Here is a 13,912-nt window from a genome sequence, read left to right as displayed (position 1 = left end):
TTGCTCCTTACTTTCAATTTTAAAAAACTTGTTTTTTTTGCAATTTAATTAGATCTAGAATGACGTCAAGAGATGGAAAAAGAAACTAAGAATATTTTAGACCGAAATAAACACTGAAAATTCAACTAAATTAAGTAGTAGTAGTAGTAGAACAATTTTATTAGAAATAAACATTTCTTAATCAATAGCACAACATAAGCGAAGCTTGCGAGGCTGTGCTAAATTCAAAGAAAATAAAGAGACAATATGGAGAATAAGAAAATATGGAGAATGAGACCATATACCGAAATCAACAAAAAACAAAAAAAAAACATAAACAATACACTCCCTTGCGTGACCCCAAGACAACAACAAAAAAACAAAAAAATACATAAATATTACAAATGAATAAGCTATAAAATTAAATTAAATTAAAAGCTATAAGATTTTAATTAAATTAAATGAAACCATTTAGATTATTTAGTATAGAAGTATCCCTGTGTTTATTAACTATTGGACTTGTAGTTGCAGTATGCAATAATTACTCACAAGGTTCATAGCACCACCTGGCTATTATTTAACAAGGTCTAAGACTAGGAGCAAGAGGTAGCATTGAGGCTCATGACCTGGCTTCAACTACCAGTTGCTTCCATTATTATTTAAAGAGGTCTAATCATTGGAGGAAGAGGTAGCACTGAGGCTCATCGACTGGCTTCGAGTACTGTCTGTTTAACCTGCTCTTTTGTTCTGGGCTGGAATTTTGGAATCAGTATTGACCAAGAATAAAAGAGCTATGTTATCCTAATTAATCAAATAAGATACTATGCTTTGGGTTGCTGAGTAGGTACACCTTCAAGACATTTTGAATCGGGTTGTAGCATTATAAACTGGTTCTCCTTTTTCGGTAAAAAGTTTAATACATATTAAACTATTTGCTATCCTTTAAATCAACTGCCAGATCTCGCGTTACCCATTGAAAAACATCTTTTTTTGGTCAGCTAGTTTGCGAACAATTAAGTTTCCCGGGTTTACACAAGGTCAAAGTAAGATTGCCGTCACCTAGCCATGTTGGGTATGATGGTAAATGTGAAAGGGTAAGTGACGGTTGGCTAACAATGAGGCAAACTAATACTCCACGGTTGAATACTAAAATTCTTGTGTTGGATACTCGTTCGTAATTAAATTTCAAAGAAGAATTTTCCTTAGTGATTGAAATTACACTTACCATTTCCATTACCATGTGGCCACTAACACTACCAGTTTATCACTCTCATTCAGTCTTAATATATATATATATAAAAAAAGAGGTTATAGACTAACCAACATAGTATACAGCAATTCTTTTCCCGGGCTGAGCGGTTTGACCTTGTCCAACTTTCAAGTCTGTTACTTTGACGCCCATTTTCAGCTGTTGAGTCTTGGGGGACTCTGGTTGTGCACCTTGAAGCTTTTCAGCTTTTAGCCTCTTTTTCTCTGCCTTCGTTAGTTTTTTTCCCTAAAAATTAGAACCCAATAAGTGTACAGGTCTAGCGAAAAGGAAAATTCCTCAAATTGTTTTCTTAGATGCATAATTTAGCAATACCCGAAGCATCGGACCTATCGTCGTCGCGAAAAATCTTCTGATGTCTCCTCCTGAGTTCTCAAAAGAAGGAGAAGATGCCTATTTCACAAACCCTCCATCTTGATTTTTTATTTTTTTGCTGGCATACAAACCTCTTTTCACCTTCAACCCTCACAATAACGTTGTGGGTGCCAATACCCTTCCTATAATATCCCTCCCCCGCCCGAGATGTACTTCAATAACCTTCTCGTAAATACTAAAATTTGCAATCTATGAACGTAATTTTAACAGTTTTTATTTGATTTCAAATCCAGATTACTTAAGATGTTCTGATTAATAAATATCCTGAGCACTATTACCCATAAAAAAAATGACAACAATTTCAATATTTTCTGTTGCCAACTAAAGGTTTTAATCCTTAAGAATAAGTGTCTGTGTTGACTTGAGTGGTTTTTTACTTAAAGTGCATTTGTTAACCCCCTCCCCAAGAGATGCACTTCAATACCCTTCCCATAAATACTAAAATTTGTAGTCTATGAACATAAATTTGACAATTCTATTCAATTTCAGATCTAAATCACTTAAAAACGGTTTAGATTAATATAAATTCTTCGCATTACTATCCACGAAAAAAATTACATCAACTTCAATATTTTCTGTTGCCACTAACTTGAGTGGTTTTTTACTTGAACAGCATTTGTTAAACCTACTTTACATACATTAAATACAAAAGATGCCACTCGCCAGGCTTAGTGGCCAATATACTGTCCCTGCAGTAATTCAAAGGGCGTTATTTACCATTTGCTTTTTCCAAGAAAGAAATTCATAACATATTCCCTAAGGCTAGGAAAGCTCTATATACTGATCTAGGCCTTTTTCTTGTATCTTACTTTGCCCTCAAATAACGAAGAAGTTTCCGTTTTTACCCAAATGGGATTTAGCCTTATTTCCAACTCACAAAAATAGTCGGGAAATGGGGCTTTTGATATTATAGTTGTTTACAATTAAATAAAGGTACCTAAAAAGAAGGATAATATACCTGTTAACCAGGTATATTACCAGGTATAGTATATTACCATTTAACCAGCACTATCTTATTGGCATTTTATTATCCGTTATCAACAAATTAACGTTGATTATTGGCTGTTTTTCTTTTGTTTTATGGAATGTTGGTTCAATAAAAACATCTACTTTCGGGCAATTAAAAATAATACAGCAATATTGGTTATGTAAACATTTTCGAAATTTTTAGTGTGCATTTTACAATAATATATTTTAGTACGTTGTCAGTCAAACTATCGTCACTTAAAGTCAAAACAATATTTTTAGGTACAGGTAACTGGAAAATTACCTTAGAGAAAAAAAGAAAACAAAAATATAAGAAAGATAAAGATGGATGTCTTAAAACGAAACACTTCTACAAAAACGTGACAATATTCCCAAAACACGAGGTTATTTTGTAACAACTTATATGCTTTTGTTAGCAACCAATTTAATAGCATTGTAGAGTGTGAAACTTAAAAACATAATTATTCGAAGAAGTTAGACAAAATTTGAAAAGTGCCAAAGAATTCGTTTTCATCTGCTGACCCCCCCCCCCTCTCACCTAATTCTATAAAAAATAATAATAAATAAATCTGGAAACAATGTCAAACCATGTACTTATTTTCGTACGTTGTTAGGCTCACTTAGTTTTCTGAATCTATTTTTTATATATAAATAGGGTAAAGCAAAGGAGTGGCAAAAATAATCTTTTTCTTACGTTTAGACACTCGCCCACCAAAGTAAAAAAATATAACATACAGTGATTTAACTGAATATATAGGCTATCAAGTAATATTTACTTTCTGTAGATTCTTGGAAGTTTTTCTCTGGAAAAGAGGCGAATAACAATTCCCCAAGATTTAAAGTAGTCAAAATAAAACACTTTAGCCAAAAATCTCTTTTCCAGTTACCTAACCCATCCCAAAAAATGAAATATGAAAATAAGTTACCAGGATATGCAGATTATGAAAATACTATAGATTTCCTGAGCTTTTCAGAAGTGAAAAGTATATAAAATCGGCAAACTGAAAAATATCAGCAAAAATGCACTTCTTCTTCTTTGAACCCCTCGTTACTCCCCTTAAAAAGTGTGATTACGAGGAGGCCTGGCACTCCTCGAAAAAACAGGTTTCCTTTGTGAATTTTGAGTAAGTTCAGAGTCAGTTGCTATTTCAGCTAGTCAAATTTCAAGTCAGTCTGCAATACACCTTGAAGGTGGATTTGTGCTTTTTCTCGGCTTGGTTTCTGAGATACTGACTTTTTCATTTAGTTAAATTTTATTCTTCTTCTTCTTAAAAGTGTGGCTACATGAACACAACAACTTGATGTATGGCGGAGATCTCTTGTGTGTGGCTTAATAAGAATGAATTGATATAGAATCGAATAGAATAGAAGAGAATTGAATGTAGAAACAGAAATTGAGAAAACTTACATTCTCTGAAAGTTTAGGCTGAGCCTCCTCAACTTTTGGCTCTTTTTTCACTTTCTTCGGTTCTGGCTCTATTTTCTTTTTCTTTGGTTCTGGCTCTGAAAATATCAAGTTTATGAAGACAGAAAATGAAACGAATGTGTAAAAAGCGATTAGTGAGCAAGCATGGTGTTAAAAAAAAACAAATATAGACTAAAAAATTTTTGTTTGTTAAAAAAAACAAATATAGACTAAAAAATTTTTGTTTGTTAAAAAAAACAAATATAGACTAAAAAATTTTTGTTTGTTAAAAAAAACAAATATAGACTAAAAATTTTTTGTTTGTTAAAAAAAACAAATATAGACTAAAAAAATTTTGTTCGTTAAAAAAAACAAATATAGACTAAACAATTTTTGTTTGTTAAAAAAAACAAATATAGACTAAAAAACTTTTGTTTGTTAAAAAAAACAAATATAGACTAAAAAATTTTTGTTTGTTAAAAAAAACAAATATAGACTAAAAAATTTTTGTTTGTTAAAAAAAACAAATATAGACTAAAAAATTTTTCAGCTCTTTAACTCTTTTTACCTTAATAACTAATAGAATATTGCTGAATTAAGATTGGCTGCATATATAATTCTGGACCCAATGAGCTCCAGCGGAAGGCCTTCAGCATACTAATCCTGTCTAGCATCAAGAACACTTTTCTAAAATTTCAGTCGGCAACCAATGGGCTACAGCAAACAATCTTCAGGATACTACAGACTGCCTAGAATAAAGCGAACTTCCACCAAGAAACAGGTTTTGAGTTAAAGAAATCATATATGACTATCAACCTTGCTCACAGACGGATTTTGATTTATTTAATTGGCAAGCGTTTATAAAACCCATCCAGCCATAAAACTGAAAACAAATACGAGATTAAGGTTTCAGTACTCAGAAGAGTGTATATTTTTCTTATTATTTATACCCAAAGCCTAAAGGCAAGCGAGGAATATTGATAATTGAGTGACAAATAACGAAGAGACAAATTATATGCCTAGTTTGGTAAATATATCTTTTTTGTCTCCCTTCTGGGGAATCGAGTTACAACTTTCAGTTTGTTTTTTTTTTTTTGGGGGGGGGGTCAAGCAGATTTGAAAGTTTGTAGGAAGGAGAATTTTTTTCCTGGTGTTCAAAGGACACTAAGGTTTGTTTTCTTTTTATACACATCGTCCGACCACTCCGTTGGCTAGTCGACTTACAATAATTTAGAGATCTCAACTTTAGTTATTATTAAATAATACAAAAAATTCAAGTTTATGATATGATAATAGAATAAAATGACTAAGCATTGTATTTAATAACAAAAATATTATTCAATTAAAACTTAACTAGGAACGTCAAGTTGTTTTGCGAAATCCTTCTTTGCATGGCTTTAGCAAATGTTTCTTTGAGGCAGGCAAAACCCATTTTTACGTCTACTTCAGAGTAATTCATTAACACCTTCTCTATTACCATTGATTACCACCATTCTTGTTAAATACCTATAGCTGTTTACTTATTGGTATTTTAAGCTCGTAGAATATTCGTAAAATGTAGTTTTGTTAAATAACTACCTTAGAAGCATTCTTAAGGGTCACTGGCAGCAGAAAATCAATTAAGAAGATTCGTCAAAGGATTGGACAACCGCTTGTCACGGACATTAATCGAAAAAAAACGCAGGTCTTATCTTGGACGCGTGCTGTGGATGGACAAAAAGTCTCCCTAGCATAGAGCACAGCTGGAAACCCGACGGTAGGCGTGGAGGGTGTCTTCCAGAGAATACGCTATGCAGTACACTAGACCGGGATTGGAAGATGGCTGAAGCCTCACTGATACCTGAATAAGACAAGATTATCGCAACTTCAGTCAAGCGTGATGACTGGAGAGGCTTCGTCGATGTCCTGTGCGCCACAAATAGCACAGGAAAAGAATTTGCATAATTTTCAAAAGATGGGAGAGGAATACTACCCGAAAAGTGCAGTAATATTAATGAAAACCACACCATCAGATTCAGCATGTCGAAGAACCCTGATGTAGATGTTTTAAGCTCCGATCTGTAAACTTGTGGAATTTTGCATTTTTTTTTGCCAGAAGGAAAACCACAAATGCATGTTTATTTGTTTGTTTTTGTCGTTTTTTTTTCTCCCAAGGGTCATAGTATCGAACCAATGGTCCTAGATGGATCAGGAGATGGCTCAACCGAATGGAAATCAAAAATTTGACTGCCCGTCTTAAATGAGGAAAAAGAATGAAGGGCAACTACCCCACTACCCCCCATCCCAATTTCCCTTTTCCATAAGGTCATTCAATCAAGATTTCGAGATAACCATTTTGTTAAGCATAGTTGAAAGTTCCAATAGATACGCCACTGGGGATGATATGACCCCCTAAAGCTTCTGGGGAAAGGAATATAAGTTGTGAAACTTGTAGATTATTTACATATAGTATTTGTTATTGGGATGAATACAGATATTTTTCAGGGAAGGGGGGTGTTTTCAACGGGTAGAATTTTCCACGGGGAGGGAAGTTTCCGAGGGTGAACTTTCCAGGGAAAATTTTATACGGGGGAATTCGGCAGAAGTCCTAAACGAAATTATCTTTAATTGTCTCACTTTCTTTTTTGCGACTCAATTTTACATGTGGAGATGTTCTGAGGGATTTGTCCAGGGAAAATTTTCAGCAGGATTAAATTGTCTGGGGGATTTTCCGATGGGGGAGGGGAATTTCCCTCAAAAATTTTCCACGGAGGGGATGTTCCAGCAGGATTTAAAAAACGATCACAAAAAAATGATAAAAGTTTCTTTTTCAATTGAAAGTAGGCTAAGGAGAACTTTCCAGGCAAAACTGTCCACAGGAGAATTTCTGGGGGAATTTTCAGCAATGATGAAATTGTCCGGGGGGAGCTTTCCATGGAGGAATTTTTTGGGGGGATTTTCCGTGGAGGGGTGAGGTTAATTTCCAGGCATCATTTGAAAAAACGATCCCCCTCCATGCAAAATTCCTTCACCCGCAGAAAAAATCCACCGTGGAAAGTTGTTTTCACGTAAAAACACCCTCCCCCCTTTCCAGGGGAATTCCCCCAAGACCATTCCACGCAGAAAATTTCTTGCAGATGATCCGGGGTGAAAAATTTTTCTTAGCGCATTTTCACGTGAAGAAAAAATATGTTTATTTTCTCATTGTTCTTAACCTCATGCCGGTAATCCCCTTCTCGGTGGAAAAGCTCCCAACCAAAAAGGCACCAAAAGGGTGTTTTATAGCAAAGGTTTTAGGGGGGTACGAAAGAAGCTTTAACAAGAGCTAAGAGCTCATATGGCACTTGTGACGAGGTCGGAAGAACTAAGAGCTCATATGGTATGAGCTCTGGCAAAATTCTAAGAATCAATGACTACTTTAAAAGGAAAATCAGAAGCTTAATGCCGGTCGGGATTTAAAATTAGTGCTCTAAGTCAAGAGATCCTTCTAAATAAAAAAAAAATTAAGATCCGATCACCCACTCGTAAGTTAAAAATACCTAACATTTTCTGATTTTTCCTCTCCCTTCAGCCCCCCAGATGGTCGAATCGAGGAAAACAACTTTATCAAGTCAATTCGTGCAGCTCCCTGATACGCCTACCAATTTTCATCGTCCTAGCACGTCTAGAAGCACCAAACTCGCCAAAGCACTGAACCCCACCTTCCCCAAAGAGAGCGGATCCATTCCGGTAACGTAAATCACGTACGACATTTATATGCGTTTTCCAAGATTTCCGGCTTCCCCCTCCAACTCCCTCCAATGTCAACAGATCTGGTCGGTATTTGAAATAAGAGCTATGAGACATGAGTTCCTTCTAAATATTAAATTTCATTAAGATCCGGTCACCCGTTCTTAAGTTAAAATACCACAATTTTTCTAATTTTTCCAAATTAACAACCACCAACTCCCCTAAAGAGAACGGATCCGTTCCAATTATGTCAATCACGTGTCTAAAACTTGTGCTTATTCTTCCCATCAAGTTTCATCCCGATCCCTCCACTCTAAGCGTTTTCCAAGATTTCCGGTTTCCCCCTCCATCTCCCCCCCATGTCACCAGATCTGGTCGAGATTTAAACGAGAGTTCTAAAGCACACGATCCTTCTAAAGATCAAATTTCATTAAGATCTGATCACCCGTTCGTGAGTTACAAATAGCTCATTTTTTTCTAATTTTTCATAATTAACCCTCCTCCCCCAAACTCCCCCAAAGAGAGCGGATCCGTTCCGGTTATGTCAATCACGTATCTAGGACTTGTGATTATTTTTCCCATCAAGTTTCATCCTGATCCCTCCACTCTAAGCGTTTTCCAAGATTTTAGATCCCCCCCCCCCAATTCCCCGCAATGTCACCGGATCCAGTCAGGATTTAAAATAAAAGCTCTGAAACACGATATCCTTCCAAACATCAAATTTCACCAAGATCCGATCATTCCTTCGTAATTTAAAAAAAACCTCATTTTTTCTAATTTTTTCGATTTAAGTTTTAATTAAATACGCGAACCAAGATTGAAATGAACAAAAATCAATTCAAAGAAGAGTATGGGCACTGCCTCCTTCCCTTAATGTAAAAGTATAAAACTTACTGCGTCATTGGCGCTTTATTGAAAATGGCGCTTTATTACAAACATTTTCTTACGTACTTATTACAACATTGCAAATAAAAATGAAAATACAATAAAATCTAATTTTGAACTGATGGGCTTTTCAGTTCATATGATTATATGTCGACTATCTAGTTTAACCTTATTTCTTCTAAAAACCGTTCACCACAAATTTAGTTTCACTACAAACAAAGTTTTAGCTACTGCCTCCTTTCCTAACTTAAGAAATCGAAAGCCTACCTCGTCATTGGCGCTTCACTGAACGCGAATTATATTACAATATTCTCTTTTCCAGTTATTACAGCATTGAAATGAAAATAGATATTACGCCTAAAATTTTACTTATTCAGTTACATTTATTATAAAAAGAATTTTATTTTTTCGATTTTATTTATTAAATTATAATTAAACCTTTAGACTCCTTATAGTATATATTAAATGCATTCAATATCTCGTGGCAATTAAATGTTTCTCCTTGTACAATAAAAATATTAAATTCAGATGCCCATTGATACATATATTTTAGCTACGCCACTGCGCGTGTGGGCAGGTCTGACAGACAACAAGCTGAACATAATCAATGAAATCAGGTTCCAATCCAAGTTTTTAGCCCGTTGGTAAAATAGGTTCTGACCATAACTGATATGAGGGGTAACTCCCCTTCCTGAATCTCAAACACTTTACGCTTAAGTTTTTTGGTGCTTTAAGAAACCTTTTTACTCCAATTATAACCCAAGTATTTCAGGAGTCGTTCTTTAAGGATTGAGCCAAAAAGTGAAATTTTAAGTAAATATGTTTACTAAAAATTTTAATAATGAAAATAATTATACTATCTGTTAAAATAAAAACATTTCTTTACTCCGTGTTTTTATAGATCATTAGGCATTAGATCGAGCTAAAGCAATTTTATAAGCTTTTTAAAACGATTTAGATAGAATTTATCTTAAAATCCAACCTTTTTACTCCAATTACAACCCATGTGTTTCAGGAGTCGTTCTTCAAGGATTGAGCCAAAAAGTAAAATTTTAAAGTAAAGAGCGAGGGATTGAGTAGGAGGAAGCACCCCTTGTAAACAGAATAATTTCTGTTCGTTTAAGTTTTATGTTGCTCCTTACTTCCAATAGAAAAAAAGGACTGTTTTTAATTTATTTTTATACAGCATTAGAAACCAATGCCGCCGGTATGACGCAAAACTAAGCCAAAAATATTCAGCTACGAAGGCCATAGTCGTACCGAACGAAGGAGGCTCCCCAATAAGGGGTCCTTTTACTGTAGGAATGTTTTATGATTCTGGACCGACAAGGTAAGCTTTGTGACAACCGGAATACAATGTAATGTCAACATTATCTTTTTTTTGTCCGAGAATTCCCAATGTACAACTTAGTAATTCATACTTGAGTAACTATTTAAATTGATTACTTTTCTGAAAAATCGAAATAAATGCAAAACAAAGCTACACAAAATTGGAAGATGGCCCCCCTTCTCCCTGAAACAAAAGCTTGGGGTCAAAGCCCCCTATCCCCAGAGTCAAATTAGAGGATGTCTGCACACAGCAAGGATATTCTTGAAATCCACTTACACCATCTGATTGAAATATCTACAAAATTCTGGGTCAGTTATGCTTTCGAATAGGTATAGCCGAGATTTGACACTACTTTCCATTTGTCCCTTAGATTTTTGCTGTACTAATCACCTTCTATCCCCCCATACCTTCATCCTCAGCTTCTTCGTCTTCCACCTCTTCATCCTCTTCTTCTTCGTCCCCAGCCTCTTCTTCTCCTTCCTGGTCTTCTTCATCTTCATCACTCTCCATTTCTACTTCTGCTTTCTTTTTTTTCTTTTTTTTGTCAGCATCTTTCTGTGGTGAAACTACTGAAAATTAAAATAAGTAATTATTATTTCAAGTTTTAAGATATTAAGAAAGAAAAACATACACGCTAGGAAACGCTTCAAGCAGAGACTTCATACATATGTTGACTGTCAGCGACATGGTTTTTGTCCACGACTTGGCCCTTTCTTTCAAAATCGTCACAAAATGGCAGAAAGGAGAAGACCATGGTTGACAATTTAGTACATAATCCTTAGAGTTTGGGGAGAATTCCTACAAGTTAAGCAGTATTTAATTTTATAATCTTAGACAAAATTTACAAAAAACGCAATTGTTAAAAAATATCTTTGTAACATTTTAACAAAAAATTTTAATAATAAAAATAATTATACTATCTGTTAAAATAAAAACATTTCTTTACTCCGCGTCTTTATAGATCATTAGGCATTAGATTGAGCTAAAGCAATTTTATAGGCTTTTTAAAACGATTTAGATAGAATTTATCTTAAAATCCCCAGAGAACTAAAAGTTTGAGCAGAACTTGATTTTGATCTTTTAATGAAAAAAGGAACAATACTTTATAAAAAGATAATCATTATAAAAACGTATATATTGTGGCTATACATGATGTGTAGCTAACAAAGGAATCAAGAAAAATAATTAAGAAACAAAAAACCAGACGAAGGTGATTTGCAGCCACTGAATAAATCTTGCTTTCTATACTGCAGGATTGCGAGTTTCCCCTATAATAAGGGGAAGCCAGTGTTGTAGAATCACCGTAAAATACAAACTCGGTAAATAAAAATTGTGTATTTAAAGTGAAGATTCTCAGTCAGTGAATAAATCCTGCTTTCTATCCTGCTATAATGAGGGGAAGCCCTCAAGCGCAAATGAAGAAAAATAAATCAGCCAAAAATTAGAAGAAATGTAGACTGAAACGAAATAAAACCCGTTAATAACATTAAAACTAGAATAAGAATTTGCTAAAGACACTGCAGTTGGTAAAAACTCATTCGATAGCAATTGGTTGAAAAGCAGACTGAGTCTTAGAAAAGGGCACCGGAACTTTCGATTTCCAATTCAATGAGGCTGAGCCCCCTCCAAAGTTATTAGACATAGAACCCCTTACATTGAACCCTTAGGGTCTTTACTATAGGTAACGCTATAAGATTACCTCTGACTTAAAAAGGAGAGCAGAAATTTATCCCTGGTGTGGCCAGTTATTTGGTTTGAGACGGTGGTCAGTGGTGCGATTCTGTAAGCTCAGCCAGAGTCGACCCAGATCTAAATGCGTGCCTTGGAGAAGTCTGGGGAAGGTAAGCCGGAAGGGCGTGTGAAGGCACAGGATGGCTGGCACCTAACCCCCCTCTATTATTGCACTTTCTGGCTGAAGGGCCATGAAACGGAGATCAGCAACGCCGGTTTGCACCTCGGGGGTCTAGTGGCGTAATACTTACTAGTGCATTCTGTCACCCATCACTTTTCTTACCGATTTTCTCATATCTTACATATCAAAATTTGAGTACTTTTTGGCTAATTAAGAAGTGCAAAAAAATTCTTGCCCAATCTCGTTGGCTAATGGTCTTTTATTTAATCTAGCTTTGATTTTTGGTTTGTTTGATTCAGTCTTTCTTCTGCTCTGTTAGATTTTCTTCAAAAAAATTGATTTTCTTTCTTTTTTTTTTGAGCACTGAAGACGGCAGGGTGGAAGTTCCAAACAAAATATCTACTTTTGACTGACTGAAATTACCCTCTTTTTTCAGGGCTATTAATCTTTTGTTCTTGTTTGCCACATGTCAATTCTGCGTGTGGCCTTTTCTGTGGCAGCTTATAGAAAGAATATAATTTTATTTTAGTTAATACTTCACCATTTCAAAATTCTAATTACCTATACTATAATAATAATAAAATAATAATAATTTATTTATTACCCACTGCACAAAACATTGTGAGGATAGTGGAGCAAAAAGAGAGAAAACAAAATAAACATCATAAAAGATAACACAAGAAAAGAAAACAATACATAAGTACAACAAAATCAATAGAACAAACGGATGATAACAAAGGTACAACACAACAAGTACAACAAAATCAACAAGGAAAAAGGTCAACAGAACAAACTGATGAGCCCGTGATATGGGGTAAGCCATCGATATGCTTGTACCGATAACTTATCATGAAGCTCCTGTAGTTTTGCAGTTACATAGGGAGCTTTGTATTTTCAGATTATTCTCCGATTGCGATAGGATAGAGGTAGGTAAAGTAGGTATTTACAGTATTTATAGTAAAATCTATGTAGTTTACATAAGTCACTCTTTTTCAGTAGAATGAAGGTCCCAGACAGATAAAGTACAGAGTGATCACAAAAAACTGAATACAAAGAAACCAGATCCTTTCGATTATTTAGACCGGTTTGACACAATCTTAGGGTATCCAAATCTGACCTTTTACAATCTTCAGGTACTGCAGTCTGGCGGAAGGACAAAATATTTTTGCAAATTGTTAAACCAAGCCACCAAAATTTTCAACATAGGGAATGGATGTATTTTCAATTTGAAGAGGAGTATTTGGCAACGTACCGTTAAAACAAATATACTCGCATTTTTCAAGATTCAGATTTAGTCCAATATCAAGGAAAACTTTTTTAGCCCTTTGAACTGTACGGGACAGGGAAGAATTGCTTCTACTGATAAGGAAGATGATGTTCTGCATATAATGCTCTTTATTATAACATAATCTATAATGCACTTTATTGTTTTGATAACAAGGGTTGAAGTCACAAAAACGACCTTTTAACACAACTGACGTAATACAAAGAGAATCAATAAATCATATACGAACCTGTTGTTGTCAACCTGTCAATGAGAAATTATTTATGTAGAGTATAGCATGTTTTGAAGCTGTGAAAATTTCAAGGCGTCGTAAAACATGTAAGATACTGGTACAATACGGAGATCACGTAAAATAGGTAAAATACCAATTTAACATGGGTCTTCGAAATTACGGTAAAACACATAAAATACCCAATTTTACCAGTTACAACACTAGGGGAAGCCCTGCTATAATGAGAGGCATGCTATAAAAATCCTTTAAGAAAGACCTGCCATAATGAGAGAAAGGATGGGATGGCAAGGACACGTTCTGTGGATGAAGGATGACAGATTGCCAGAGATCATCCTTGTCAGCCAACAAGCTAGGGCCAAAAGAAAAGCTGGTCGTCCCCAAATGACATGGAAGGATATCATAAGGAGAGATTTGAGGTAAATGAGAACTTCTTGGGAGGGTGAACGAGGGGGGTTTTGAATAGATTGGGATGGAGGAGGAGCGTGCATAGTTGTGTTGGCCTCATTCGGCATGGTGCTGCAGTGAGCTGTTGGTAGGGGTAATAGATGTTTCAGCATAAACGTCCACCAAGCAATCACCAGTGCAAAAGAAAAACTGACCGCTTGAA

At 35.1% G+C, this 13,912-nt stretch overlaps 1 protein-coding gene across 2 annotated transcripts in view; it reads right to left on the bottom strand.

Annotated features, from left to right (window-relative positions):
- The window catches only part of LOC136038238 (46 kDa FK506-binding nuclear protein-like), a 52,535-nt gene that overhangs the window by 11,878 nt on the left and 26,745 nt on the right, over positions 1–13,912 (bottom strand). The window contains exons 5-7 of one of the 2 annotated variants that reach the window (XM_065721344.1): positions 10,344–10,505; positions 4,017–4,111; positions 1,300–1,474 (exon numbers count right to left, since the gene is read on the bottom strand). In XM_065721344.1, coding sequence (XP_065577416.1) covers positions 1,300–1,474; positions 4,017–4,111; positions 10,344–10,505 — 432 coding nt within the window. The remainder of the gene's footprint in view (positions 1–1,299; positions 1,475–4,016; positions 4,112–10,343; positions 10,506–13,912) is intronic. The other variant, XM_065721345.1, reaches the window with a different exon arrangement.

This window comes from Artemia franciscana, chromosome 17 (genome assembly GCF_032884065.1).
Source record: "Artemia franciscana chromosome 17, ASM3288406v1, whole genome shotgun sequence".
Taxonomy (NCBI): Eukaryota; Metazoa; Arthropoda; class Branchiopoda; order Anostraca; family Artemiidae; genus Artemia; species Artemia franciscana.
Note: the sequence above shows the minus strand (reverse complement) of the source record. Positions and strands in the feature narration are given on the sequence as shown.